Source organism: Polistes dominula, unplaced genomic scaffold (assembly GCF_049000335.1).
Source record: "Polistes dominula isolate Pdom_NZ unplaced genomic scaffold, Pdom_raw_medaka contig_28, whole genome shotgun sequence".
NCBI classification, from domain to species: domain Eukaryota; kingdom Metazoa; phylum Arthropoda; class Insecta; order Hymenoptera; family Vespidae; genus Polistes; species Polistes dominula.
Window position 1 is genome coordinate 4,715,001 of NW_028300879.1, and position 15,000 is coordinate 4,730,000.

The 15,000-nt window shown below is 33.7% G+C and overlaps 2 protein-coding genes across 2 annotated transcripts in view; one reads left to right on the forward strand and one right to left on the reverse strand.

The window, feature by feature from the left end:
- The window catches only part of Ten-a (Teneurin-a transmembrane protein), a 562,968-nt gene extending 549,666 nt beyond the window's left edge, over nt 1-13,302 (forward strand). Inside the window, 10 exon segments of the mRNA XM_089172952.1 lie at nt 3,881-4,000; nt 5,354-5,538; nt 5,840-5,991; nt 6,167-6,825; nt 6,913-7,148; nt 7,324-8,432; nt 8,543-8,765; nt 8,851-10,841; nt 10,949-11,132; nt 11,231-13,302. Coding sequence (XP_089029078.1) covers nt 3,881-4,000; nt 5,354-5,538; nt 5,840-5,991; nt 6,167-6,825; nt 6,913-7,148; nt 7,324-8,432; nt 8,543-8,765; nt 8,851-10,841; nt 10,949-11,132; nt 11,231-12,183 — 5,812 coding nt within the window. The 3' untranslated portion in view covers nt 12,184-13,302.
- Nucleotides 13,303-14,665: 1,363 nt separating this feature from the next.
- Nucleotides 14,666-15,000, reverse strand: part of LOC107066931 (CD151 antigen) — a 6,101-nt gene continuing 5,766 nt past the window's right edge. The window contains exon 5 of the mRNA XM_015321997.2: nt 14,666-15,000. This exon is cut by the window's right edge and continues 4,743 nt beyond it. The gene's annotated coding sequence lies outside the window, so the exon portion shown is untranslated.

Here is a 15,000-nt window from a genome sequence, read left to right on the forward strand (position 1 = left end):
CACTGATATATTACCACCACCAATTACCACCACCAATCACCGAATTACCTTGTGTCTGTCTTCTTCGATCCGATCCGATAAAATTATTTATCTGACCCACCGAGAAAAGAAATAACAAAAAAAAAATTAAAGAACAAAAATTTGTATCAATTCAATCGATCGGAAAACCAAAAAAAAAACAAAATTATCAAATTTAATGAGATCGGTAATGATCGGTAAAACAAAAATTCCCCCCCCCCCTTACAAAAAAAAAGAAATAAAAAACGAAAAGAAGAAAAAAAGAAAATTACAAAAAAATTTACGTAGACAGTTTGATAAGAGATAAAAAAAAAATTAAAAAAAAAAACAAACGAACAAACAAACAAGAAAAAAAAATAAAGAAAAGGGATAAATTTTTCATAATAAATTAATAATAAAGTAATATTAATAATTATTATACGAAAGAAAAATTAACAACAAACAGATAAATCAATCAAAAAAAAAAAAAAAAAAGAAGAAAAAAAAGAAAGAATTCCGAAAAGGAAAAGAAAAAAAAACGCACTCACGAAACCGTTTTGCTTCGCGATTATGCGCCCCGTACGTCTCAACTCCGATTCCGTCTCTCTATTTTCTAATATTTAATAATAATTAATTAAAAATTATTAAATAAAGATTAAATAAAAATTCATTAATTTTTATATCAATTATTCCAACCTTGTTTAACTTATTAATACTAATTGTTATCTATCACAATTCGTTTGAAAAATACAGGAAATATTTAGAAATGAAAAAAAAAATTAGAAAAATAAAAAAAATTGGAACATATCGAAGGGCAAATATTTTCACCCTTTTTCTCAACTTTCCATACGAATGAATAATTTAATAAATGTATGTTCCCCAAGCGCGTATATATTTATGATACATGGTATACGTAAAAGTTCATCTAAATTGCAGCAAATCAAAAGAAAAAAAACAAACAAACAAACAAAGAAAAATGAATAAAACAAAAACAAAAATAGAGAAAAAGAATCGAAGTGTGACGTGTCGGGTTGCATCCCTTACGCGTCATTCGAATTTTTTTCAACCGAGACACCGTTCGTTCACTTTTTAGTTTTCTCTATTTCATATATATATATGTATATAAATATATATATATAAATATATATATGTATATATATATATTTATATATGTGTGTGTATATATGTATGTATGTATATACATTCTTTAGGTTGGTGTCTGTCTTACATTAAAGATCTCTCTCAGTGTGTTCGAAACTTATCTGTTTTATTCAACATTTATTTTCTTTCTCTCTCTCTCTCTCTCTTTCTCTCTTACTCACTCTCTATCTATCTATATCTCTCTTTCTCACACTTTTTTTATATCTATATATATATATCAATTTTTTTTTTATTCTTTTTCTTTGTACCATTCACTATGGTTTGGACTTACAGTAGTGAGACGACTGTGCCTGCCACCTTGCTGTGCTCGTACTTGGAGGATCAACTCCCCAGCAAAATGTTTGATCCTCAAGGTCCTACGAATGACGGCACGGGTGCATCGTTATGATTTACATAATATATGAAAAAAAAAGAAAATAATAAAAACATCGATTCGCGGGGGAAGTGTAATCCTCCAAGAACGAAAATGACCCCATATGCAATCCCTTAGGGACTGATAATTTTCTTTATAAATATATATATACACCCATGTATAAGTAAATATGTCAATCTAAATACATAATAGCATACTCACACGCATTTAATTAACTACATATATTTATTTATACATTAAAGAGGTACTTATGTATATGGTTTGATTACACTAGTATGTTATTCTTACTTGCACACATGTAGCATATACATAGAGGAAGAGAAACAGACATAGGATAAACCAAAGAGAAATTGTATCTTGCAAATTTAGCCTTACATCTCGTAGTAACTACAAACTGTGACGACTATGACGACTATGACTCTGACGACTCTGACGATGACTTTGAGGATGACTTTGACTACGACGTTGTTCTAAAGCTTCGTCCTTTGAACGATATCGTGTAACAAACCTTATGCATATATGCATATACCATAGCGTATATATAAATATATACACACACACACATATATATATATATATATATACATATATATATTGTATCTACCTCGTTCTACCTTTAACATCGATTTTCATTATTATAATCAGCACCAAATATACACACACAAAATCGCTTGAAATTATTCATTCCGCTTTTAACATATTCCGTCTTTTATCGCAGATAAAATCCAGTTGCGAAACCTTCACCAACCCAACGTTGCCCTTCAACATTTGACATACCCAAAAATTATATACAATATATATATAAATATATATTTATTTCACGCGTAAATACATATCTTATACATGTGGTGTATATATATATAATATATAATATATATACAATATATATATATATATATATTTATGCATGCTTTCTATCACCAAATACAAAATTTTCCAAGAGTCATTATCAAACCATTCCCTATACCTCACCCCTATCTCTATCTTTCTCTCTTTCTTTCTGTCTATATTTATATATCTATATACATATATATACATACATATATACATATATATATATAGATATATCTATCTATCTATCTCTTTCACTCTCTTACACGCAACCTGCCTCGCGTCAAATTAGCATCTTTTTCATCCCGTAATTCAAAACCCAGCAAGCTATAAATAAAAAAAAAAGACAACCCCCTCACCCAAAACAAACAAACAAACACAAAAAAAAAAAGAAAAAAAAAAGACACTAAGAAACATAGTTGTTCCCACTTCGCCGCCGTCGTCTCGTCGTCGACCTAATTTTTTTTTTTATTCGCGAGAAGAGAGGAGGAGGAGGAGGAGGAGGAGGAAGAACGTAACGTGCATATCCGTTTTTAGTGCACGAAACCCTCGACTTTGTAACACAAAACTAACCTCAAAATTATCCAAGCACCCTTTTGCAATCACGGAAATATAGTTTTTTTCTTTTTCTTTTTTTTTTCTTTTTATAAAATTGATTGAAACACATCTATTGTTGTTAGTATTATCATTATTATTATTATTATTATTATTATTATTATTATTGTTATTATTATTATTGTTAATATTATCGCTTCTCGATCGAAACCAGGCAGTGCATCATCAGACTGCATCGTGCACCTTCGCATTCCAAAGAAAATCCTGCCATTGCCCTTTTCTTTTTCTTTTTTCTTTTTGTTTCTCTTTTTCTCAACCCCCTAGCCCCATCTACACCTCTTTTATTGCTCGCGCGGTTTTCCCCCCTTCGCATATTTTTTTGCCGATATATATATATATATATATTTATATCTTTCTCTCTCTCTCTCTCTTTCTCTCTCTCTTTCTATTTTGTTTTGCTTGATTCGTTAAACGAACGACGGCCGCACGTAAGCCGCACGAATGCCGCACGTAAAATGGGGTTGCGGATCGCATTGGCAGCGAAGTGAGAATATTGACTCGCGTCGAAACGTACTATTTCGCGGGAACCTGATGATTTTACTTGACACATGTGTAATAGATACATTTGTATATTTTTTGAGGATTCAAAATTGATATAAATCGCATCAATGTTTAATTTTGATCATTTGAAATAAAACGTGTTTTTTCTTATTGCGATATTTGTCCTCATTTTCATTCCATTTGTTTTCTTGTCTAGTCTTGTCTTGTCTTATCTAACGATTGGATTGATTAGAATATTTTTAATTTATTCATGATGAAAATTTATTTTACTTACGATCGTACAACATCGGGATAAGTTCTTTTGCAAATAAAAGAAATGGTATCAGCATTCCGCGAATTTGTACGTTTCGACGAACGTGGTCCTACTTTCGAGGACCTGGATATATCTTTGATTTGTAACAGTCGTGTTGCGGTGATGAGAGGACAAGTTGTAACCGAGCAAGGACTTGGAATAGTAGGCATCAGAGTCTCCGTCGACAGGGACTCAAGATTTGGATTCACATTGACTAGAGCTGACGGATGGTAAGAATTATTTTTCATTTTTATTTCTACTATGGTAATTAAATTGTTATTTTTAATAAAATCTATATATATAACAAATAGATCATTAATCGTTTTAAAAGGATACGATGGTAAACATATCCTGATTAAAAAAACCAACGAAAAAATATAATCGTACATAGAAGTGTGGTAGATAAAATTAATTCGTTCCTCGAATTGATCTAATTTTTTTTTCTTCTTTTCACAATTTCTCTAATTTATATTTTCCTTTTTTAATTTAAAAGTGTCATTAACCTCCCTCTCTCTTTCTCTCTCTTTCTCAGTTTATTGCGACGAAAGCAAATGCTACATTTAAAAAAGCATGATTTTCTCTCTCTTACTCTATTCCTCTTCCTTTTTAAGTCTTTTTATGACAAATTTTTTAACGGAAACGGTCAAATCTGTTCACTAATTAACGTAGTATATGTATATATAGATATATATGTACATCAAAGGTATACGTAATATTAGCATTTACATATGACGGACGCAACATGTATGGCTAGGGTTTTGAACGTCCTTCGTAATAGGATCAGCCTTGCATTGTAATGAAGGGAGGGAGACATGGAACACCTATATCAGACAGGTATATAGTAATCCTAGTGAGGATAATCCTGAAATACGGAGCTGGAGGAGTTGGGACGGTAGACCACATCAAAGCCTCTGCTAATGATGTCGAAAGCTTGCTAATTACTCCGTGCAAATCTATCTGATTAGCCCGACCTCCGTTCCCAACCACCCTCTACCCCCTTACCCATCTCCCCCTCTCCTACAAACCTCCGATTACTCTCTGAATTTTCCTGTAATGTATCAAATTGTGGATAGGAAACATTACCAAACTGGTGTCCAACAAACTCATTGACGTAATATCTTAATATTTTAACACTATATTTGTTTAGTGACAATCTTACTTAACACATGTTCTCTCTCTCTTTCTCTTTCTCTGTTGCATTTTGTTTTGATAAATATTACGATTCAATTGCAATAATAATAATAATAATATTATTTATTCGACATATATTAGAATCTATCGTATGAATGATCAAAATCGAAATATTAACGAACGGAGAATGATTAAGGATTGTAAAAGTATATTATTATTATTATTGGGAATAAAACAAATAAATCAAATCGATTATAAAGTGGGGCTGATCGTTTCAACCGCACAATTTCCATTCGGAAATTCAAATTTTAATAACTTTGTTAAATATTTATGAACGATTGTATAACATAGATATTCTATTGAGATCGATCGTCAAATCATAATAATAATAATATATATATATATACGTAGAGTCGTTCGGGATTGAAAAGGTATTTGCATATTTCGATCAGGTTCGACGTTTTGGTTAATGGTGGAGGAGCCGTGACATTGCAATTTCAACGTAGCCCATTCAAACCTCTTACGAGGACTGTGTTCGTGCCATGGAATCAGATAGTTGTTTTACCACCCGTAGTGATGACCCTTAGCAACGAAGGAGAACCTTATAAATCTAATCAACCACCTAGTCCAGCAGTTGGTAAATATCTAACTATACTTATGTTGCAATAATGCAATTATAATAGGTCTTTTGTTTTTATATTTCTATCGTGGAATTTAATTACTTTTAATTATTATTATTATTATTTATCATTATCATCATTTCTAATAAATTTTTATCTCGCGCGCGCGTGTGTAATTTAAAAAAAAAAATAATGTTATATAATTAACTTATTTCTCTTCGATGTACATACCATACACACACACATGTGCTGTCTTTGTTCCGTCCTTAAGTGTTATACGTTTTAGTTTCTTTTCATTTATGGCTTACAATATAATAGGCTTCCCAGGGATTTCCATGGGGCTCTTTAGCGAGCACGGACCATGCTTGGAACACGATCACGAGACTCTGCGTCCAATCATCGTTAGCACATGGATGCCAGAAAAAGTGGGTGGTTTGCCAGGGAAAAGTCTGGTATTCGCTGAGAGCCAAGTAAGCCTTACTTAATATGATGTAATTAGTTCACTTCAAGTAATGTCGTCGTTAAGTAAAAACCAATTATTATTATTATTATTATTATTATTATGAGATTATTAAGGAGACAACATAGTAGATTTTTATATCTTTTTGTTAATTAATGAAAACAATCTTCAATTTTTCACGGCAGATTGTTCAAGAAAGTATCGCAATACCTGGATCTAATCTTCATTTGATGTATCAAAGTAGTCAAGCTGCTGGATACTTATCAACTGTTAGAATGCAATTGACTGGACCATTTATTCCCAAATCGTTAACTCACGTACACGTTCACGTTGAAATCGAGGGTTCGCTTCATACAAAAACATACGAGGCCGACCCCAATTTGACTCACATTTTCGCTTGGAACAAGAGAAATGTCTATAAACAAAAAGTATATGGAGTTGCACAAGCAAGAATTTCAATCGGTTATCAACATTCTACTTGCCTCTCGGTTATATGGGAAACACAAACTGCAATTCTGCAAGGATTTGATGTAGACATTTCCGATATTGGTGGTTGGGGACTTGACATCCATCATCATTACAACTTCCACGAAGGAATCCTTCAAAAAGGAGATGGATCAACGTTACACTTCAAACAATATCCTCGTACTGTCAAAGTTGTAATGGGTACTGGTCTTCAAAGAAATTTGGTCTGTAAAAACTGCGATGGTTTGGCAAAAGATGCTAAACTTTTGACACCGGTAGCACTTACCAGTGGCCCAGATGGTAGCATCTACGTAGGTGACTTTAATCTCGTTCGTAGAATTACACCTGAAGGAAACGTTTATACCGTATTAATTTTGAGGTAATTTAATAATGTTAAAATATCTTACCTGCATATAATCTCTTAATACATTGTATACATATAAAATATCTTAATAATTTTACATAGTGCAACTCAAGTAGCCTATCAATACTATCTATGTATATCCCCTGCCGATGGACATCTGTACATCAGTGATCCTGAAAAACATCAGATATTAAAAGCACTTTCGTTGGAACAAGTTAACGATCCTAGTATAAACATAGAACCAGTTGTTGGTAGCGGTGAAAGATGTATTCCAGGTGACGAGGGTCATTGCGGAGATGAGGGTCCAGCTATACGAGCCAAATTGGCACACCCTAAAGGTAAACAATGATAATTACCGATTATTTAGAATATAAATCAATATGATATTATATTTGGAAAATAATTGGGTGTTATGTTTGTTATTTATGTTATTCAACATAAATCATTTCAATAGATTCTATCTCGTTATGGGTTTATATTATCCTATTAAATTGTAATTTGCTTACTAAACAGGTATCGCCATTGCTGCCGATAAAACCATGTATATAGCCGATGGGACAAATATACGTGCAGTAGATCCACATGGTATTATACATACACTGGTTGGACATCATGGTCATCACAATCATTGGTCACCAGCACCATGCGTAGGTGCTATACCTGCACATCAAGCTCAACTCCAATGGCCGACAGGATTGACGCTAAGTCCACTTGACGGATCACTACATTTCATCGACGACAGGCTTGTACTGAAACTAACCAGTGATCTAAAAGTACGCGTAGTAGCTGGTACACCACTTCATTGTACCAGCAATGCCAATAACAACGGCAATGTCAATATCAGCGAACTCAACAAATTAAATTCAACCTTATCAACGAATATTAAGAAATCTGATGACGTTTTGGGTTCAGTTTTAGCTGTTGGTTTTAGTCCAACCGGTGAACTTTACATAGCCGATAGCGATTCTCATCGAGTTAATTCAATTAGGATAGTTGATTCGTCCGGAAAAATGTCACATTTTGCTGGACAACAACAGGAACGATTACGTGGTCAATGCGAATGTAATAATACGACACCTAGTACGAAAGATTTGGATTCGTGTACCTGTACAGATGATACCAGTAGTACTGAAACACTTTTATCATCTAATGCAAAGTTCACTGCAATATCAGCCTTAGCTGTGTCACCCGATGGTGTTGTTCATGTTGCCGATCAAGGAAGTTTACATATTTTAGCGTTACAACCATATCTTCCAAACCATGATGAAAGCGGCGAGTTCCTTATTCCTTTTCCACCGTCTAATGAAGTTTATGTGTTCAATCGTTACGGTCAACACATATCTACGAGGGATTTAACATCCGGAAAAACTCGGTATTCGTTCCTATACAGTAAAAATACTAGTTTTGGCAAATTATCAACTGTAACTGACAGTGCAGGAAACAAAATACAATTTTTACGAGATTACAGTAGCGTTGTTAGTACAATCGAAAATACTCAAGATCATAAATCTGAATTGAAAATATCTGCCGTTGGTTTTCTTGAAAAATTATCCGAAAGAGGTAGAGCAGAAATTGCATTAGGATATGATGGTTCTACTGGTCTACTAACGAGTCGCTCAGGGGTAATTATATATATTTTTTTTATGATGTTTCTTTTTATACCAGAAAGTACTAACAATACATTTTCTTGTTCGAGTTGAGAACAAACCTAATTAAAACTTTTTCCTACCAGGGAGATGAAACTTATATATACAATTACGACAGTTTGGGAAGAGTTACCGATGTCATTTTACCAAGTGGAGAAAAATTAAAATTATCTTCCGATCTTTCTAATGACGAAGGTCTTTCCGTACAAGTATCAGCTCCTCTTCAAGCATTGTCAAAAGGGGATAAACAAAGATTTGTTGAATTTGAAATGAAAAATGAAAGATCTAAAATGCTTACTATCACCGATGGTACGTCATTTGAAAATGATTATAATTTTATTAATTTTTGTCTTTTTTTTATAATTACTAAATATCAATAAAATGATTGTTACAGGTACGAAAATAATGAAAGCAACCGCATTTACTAACAGTAGTTTGTCATTGTGTCTTCCTAGTGGTGGAAGAGTATTAAGTGCAGCAACAACAAAAAATCCTTTGCTCGAAGTTTCCTTACCGGTAGAAGCAGAAATGTTACCAATGTGGAGTTACCAAGTAATGTCTCTCGGTGAACTAACAAACACAATGACCACCACTTATAATCTTGTCGGGGACGTAAGCCACTTCCAACAGACACTTAACAGAGAAATTTGGGTAAACGATACCAGAGTAATAGCTGTTGAATTTGAACAAGCATTCAGACGTGAAACTTTCTACGACAAAACTAGAACACCGCTATTAACGGTGACCTTTGATCCAGCCGGATTACCGTTACTTTGGCAACCGCACGAACAAGGACACAACCTTAGTATCACTTACGATAGATTTAATCGTATAGAAAGTTGGCAGTGGGGTGCTTCAGACGAATCTTATGGTTACGATAGGCACGGTCAATTGGCAGAAGTGACCAATAGTCAAGATGGTACTAAACGATACACCTATAACGACTTCAACATGCTTTCCAAGATCACTTTACCAAGTAACAGACACTTTTCATTGGAGTATGATGATGATGGTGGTTTGAGGCATATTATACTTCCATCGGGTACTAAACATTCTTTCTCTTGTCAAGCCTCTTTAGGTTTTCTTAGAGTAACCTATACACCACCAGGAAGTACAAGAGCATATCTTCAACATTATAGTCACGACGGTAATCTTTTACAAACTGTGTTTCCTGGTGATGGTGCACGTATCGTCTATAGGTATCATACGTCCGGACAATTGGCCGAAGTTGTACACGGTGATGGTAAAAGTGAGATAAGATATACCGAAAGTGGTTTACCATCAGAAGTAATACATTCCGAAAGAGACGTAGAATATAAATGGGATTATCAATACAATGCTGGTCTTCTTATCGAAGAACGTATAGATTTTGGTGCTAAAACTGGATTGAGCAATGCCAAATTTACTTTCGACTATGATTCCAATTTTAGATTGATAGCTGTACAGGGTAGAATAGGTGGTCAAACTTTACCATCTCATACCATGGCTTACAATTCTAGAACCGGTTTGTTGGAACAAATAGGACAATTTAAAATAACGAAACCACAAATAAACGAGACTACGGTGTTCGATGGGACAGCACTTTTTTCACGAATCACCGACGACAGATTTCACGAAACTCAAGTGACCCTAACTATTCACAGTTTGGAAGTATTCAGAATGGAATTTACCCATGATTCTCGTGGACGTATTAATCAAACAAGAACTTATACTCGTAACGTTGCTGTTAACACTTATACCAATGTAAAAAATTATACCTGGGATTGTGATGGACAATTAACTGGTGTGGAAGCACAAGAACCATGGGGTTTCGAATACGATGCAAATGGAAATATGTTATCACTCAGATATCGTGGTAATACTATACCCATGGAATACAATACCATGGATAGAATCATTAAATTTGGCGAGGGTTTATACAAATATGACAATAGAGGTCTTGTCGTTCAAAATGCCAGAGAAGAAAGATTTAATTATAACGCTAAAGGTTTATTGGTTCGTGCAACCAAACGTGGTCGTTTCGACGTACGCTATTATTACGACCATCTTGATCGTTTGGCAACGAGAAAGGATAATTATGGAAACGTTACACAATTCTTTTATAATAATCAAAAACGTCCACACGAAGTTAGCCAAATATATAGTCCCCGTGATGGAAAATTAATGTCATTGGTTTACGACGACAGAGGACATCTGATTTATGCACAAGTTTATCGACATAAATATTACATTGCTACCGATCAATGTGGCACCCCTATAATGATTTTCAATCAATATGGCGAAGGTATAAGAGAAATCATGAGATCCCCATACGGACACATTGTATATGATTCCAATCCTTATTTATACTTACCCGTTGACTTTTGTGGCGGTTTGTTAGATCAGGTGAACTATATTTGTACAAATATTCATTTTTACTATTTCAATTTTATATACATTTGTTTAGTATAAATAAAACAAAATATTAAAATATGATGATACGTTTTTGATAGGTAACGTCGTTGGTTCACATGCCAAATGGGAAGGTTTATGATCCTTTGATAGGTCAATGGATGTCTCCACTTTGGGAAAATGTCGTAGACAGGATAGACAAGCCAACCCATTTACATCTTTACAGATTTAATGGAAACGATCCGATCGATATCAGGCATACGGATAGACCAAATCAACCCACAGGTAAAAATAAATATAAAATTATTAAGACACAAAATATATCTTATCTTATCTTATCTTATCTTATCTTATCTTATTTTATCCTGTTTTTTCTTTTTTAGATCACATATCATGGTTCACACATTTGGGATACGACTTAAAGAGTTTAGCACCCCAATTATTCCCCGACGAGCTTCCGGGTAGTTTGGTACCACCAGCACTTGGTCCAGGTACTTCGATATTTGGGAAAAAGAAAAGAACGAGAAATCTTGGTGTCCAATCAGGCTTTTTAGCTCACATTGCTCAAAGACATTCCGGTGATGCTATGAGCCTTTCGGCACCACCCAGATCAGCACTGAAAAAAGACACTAACGAATTGTTCCCAAGTCGTTTGGGTGCTGCATCAGATCCACCGTTTGGTAAAGGAATCCTTGTTTCAAGAACAGCCGATGGACAGGCCGTAGTTTCGAGTGTACCAACGGCCAATGCAATTTATGGTGACGTTTTTACCTCGGTATTCAATCGTTCGTATTTCTTATCGTTCACGTTCGTCGTACACAGTGCACAACAGGATGCATTTTATTTCGTCAAAGAAGAAACATGGAGAGCTAACGAGGATCGTGGCCAATTGAAACGTTTAGGTGGTCAAGTTAATACGTCGGTTCACGAGAATGACAGCAGCGGTTCGTTGATAGATGTTAAAATACATGGAACAAGTTATGTCGTCAATTTGAGATACGGTACTACCGCGGAAAAGGAAAAACAACGATTACTTCATCATGCAAAAGCAACTGCAATTCGTAAAGCTTGGCACAGAGAACGAGAAGCATTGAAAGCCAATACACCGACAACGAACGAATGGATGGTTACTGAACAAGACGAAATATTGAAGGCTGGTTCTGCATCCAATTACGAAGGGGAATACATACACGATGCACAAATTTATCCCGAATTGGCCGAGGATCCTTATAACATTAGATTCGTCAAAAAAACCGTCGAAACTTCGAGCAAGAAACGACGTAGAAGGAGAGGTGCACCATCTTGCAAGCTATGGTGGTTGGATAAATTTTGCTAGATCCTATATAAATTCGACGTAAAACAAAAAATTATATGCTATGGCACTCCTTTCACTGCCCTTCTTTTTAATCGGTTCATTATATTGTCCAATAAGATCGATTGCTAATATACGAGTTTCTATCTATCTCTCTATCTCTCTCTCTTTCTATCTTTTGTCTAAAAAAAAAAAAAAAAGAAAGATTCACACGACTTATCGAAACTAAGGCAAAATGAGAAAATAATAAAAGAGAGAGAGAGAAAGAGAACAAGAGAAAGATAAATTAAGAATGAAGAAATAAAAAAAAAAATAATAATAATAATTATAAAGAGAGTTACTAAAAAATAAAGGAGAAAATTACTGTGACATATTTATTATATTCGCAATTTTCTCTTATTATAAACAAGTCGTATAAAGAATGAAAGGGAACGAGAGAAAGAGAAGAAAGAAAAAGATGAAGGATGAAGGACGAAGGATGAAGGATGAAGGATGAAGATGAAGAAGAAGAAGAAAAAAAATAACGTACTGAACACTATCAAAAAAAGTTTTATACCAAAGTCTATTTGTGTATTTCAAAGATGCCAAAAACACTAACGTTATATGATCTACCGCGATAGGGTGTAGTGTGTAAGCATTAAAACAAATAAAAAAAAAAATAAAGAGAGAGAGAGAGAGAGAAAAAAAATAATAACTAATAACTAAACCACATATATGCGTGACGTGGATTACGAATTAATAATAATCTTGCCCGCGAATAAGATTACGCGACCGAACCCGTAATTTGGCAGACGCGCGAAAGCCTTATAATTAATCGGTGCAAGAGCTTTCCATGAAGATGAAGATTATAAAGATGAAGTTGAAGATGAAGATTATGAAGATGAAAATAAAGATAAATATGAAGATGAACTTCTCTTTTTTCAAAATGAGATTTGGTGACTTTTGAAGAACAACTCTCAAGTGTCTATAAATTTGATAGACATAAATATTACGAATGAAATGAAAAAAAAAATAGATTAAAAGAAAGAGAAAGATATATACCATGAGAAGAGAATGATTTTAATTCGGATATATAGGGTATCACAAAAGGACGAAACAAGTAAGTCAGTATATTAAAAAAAAAAAAAAAAACAAAAAAAAAAATCTAATGAACGTGGGCGCAGTGTGTGAAACGTAAAAGAAAAAAGAAAACGGAAAGAAAACCGAAGAGGACAAGAAACACCATAGTTTTCTTCAAATTAGTGAAAACCCATGAGTGTGTTGTGGTGGTATGTGTATGTATGTATGCATGTATGTATGTGTGTGTATGTAATTAATAATTGATCGTGTTAGAAATCGACGCGAAAAACGGAAGCGGAAGAGGGATATATTTAAACAAAACAAAACAAAACAAAAAAAGAAAATAAAATGAGAAAAAAAAATTGCGGAAGGAGAAGATGAAAAAAAAAAATAAAATAAAATAAAATACAAGCGGGCCATTCGTCGTTGAGGCGAGTCGAGTGAGAGAAACTAGTCAATATATAGCTTTACATTGACGTATAAATTTTTTCATTAGAGTAAGAACGAAAGAGAGAGAGAACGAGAGCGAGAGCGAGAGAGAGAGAGAGAGAGAGAAAGCTAGTGTTATAACGAATATGAATGTGTGAGAGTGAAAGAGAAATATAAAAAATGCGATACTTGCCGTAAAATGTGAAAAATTGTGTGTACCCATCCATACTACTTGCCCATTTGTATGCGAGCAATACTTCGTCGTCGTCATCATCGTACTTAGATAGAAGAAAGAAAGAAAGAAAGAAAGAAAGAAAGAAAGATGAAGGAGTTTTAAAAGAAATGTGAATTTACGGGGGAAAGGAAAAGGTAAATTATTAAAAATGATAAAACGTTAATTGCAAGTTGCAAGTGAATGCGTAAACCGTATGTGCACACATATCTCAACAATGAATGGCCTCGTAAAATTCGTAAAGATGAAAAACTCGCGCGTTTATTATTATTATTATTATCGTTCTAAACATGAAATTTCCTAGTTTTATCTAGTTTTTTTTTGTATTATTTATTATCACTATTTTATATATCTAATTTGTTTTTCTTTCAATGTAACAATATAATAAATTGTGGGAACGCAAGAGTCGTTCCATGGTTAAGGAAGAAGAAAAAGAAGATGAAGAAGAAGAAGAAGAAGGAAAAGGAATCGACGTGTACGATTGATCGACTAATTATAAGCTCGAGTTCTACTTTGAAGCCTTAAAAATGTATCGGCAAGAAGAGAGAGAAAGAGAAAAAGAGAGAGAGAGAGAGAGACGAACGAATTTGTATTATAAAGTGGTGCTTTCTTCTACGATGCGAAATATTAAAAAGAGAAAAATGAAAATAAAAATAAATAAACAAAGAAGAAGAATTTGTTGCAGTGTTAAACGATAAGAAATAAAAAAGAAAATGAAAGAAAGAGAGAGAGTATGATTGAGTGAGAGAGAGAGAGAGAGAGAGAGTATTTGAGTGAATGAAAAACATTGTATTATTATTAGGCTTAAACATATTTTTAAAACTGGATGTGTTGTATCCTAGCACTTTAGCGTCCAACTTCCGTGAAAACGAAACCTAGAAAAAAGGAACAAAATAAAATAAAATATAAAGAGAAAAAAAAAAGAAAATATAAAAAAAAAAAAATTAAAATAATAAGAAGAAATAAAATTCTCATACTACTGCCATTTAGCAGAATATAACTCTTAACGAACTGTAATGCGACTATCGATGATAAAAAACCGTGTAAAATCCGGGATTTGTCTACTACGGGCGGTTTACGCTATTTGTTTGTTAATCGCGTTCGCACACACGATATATACA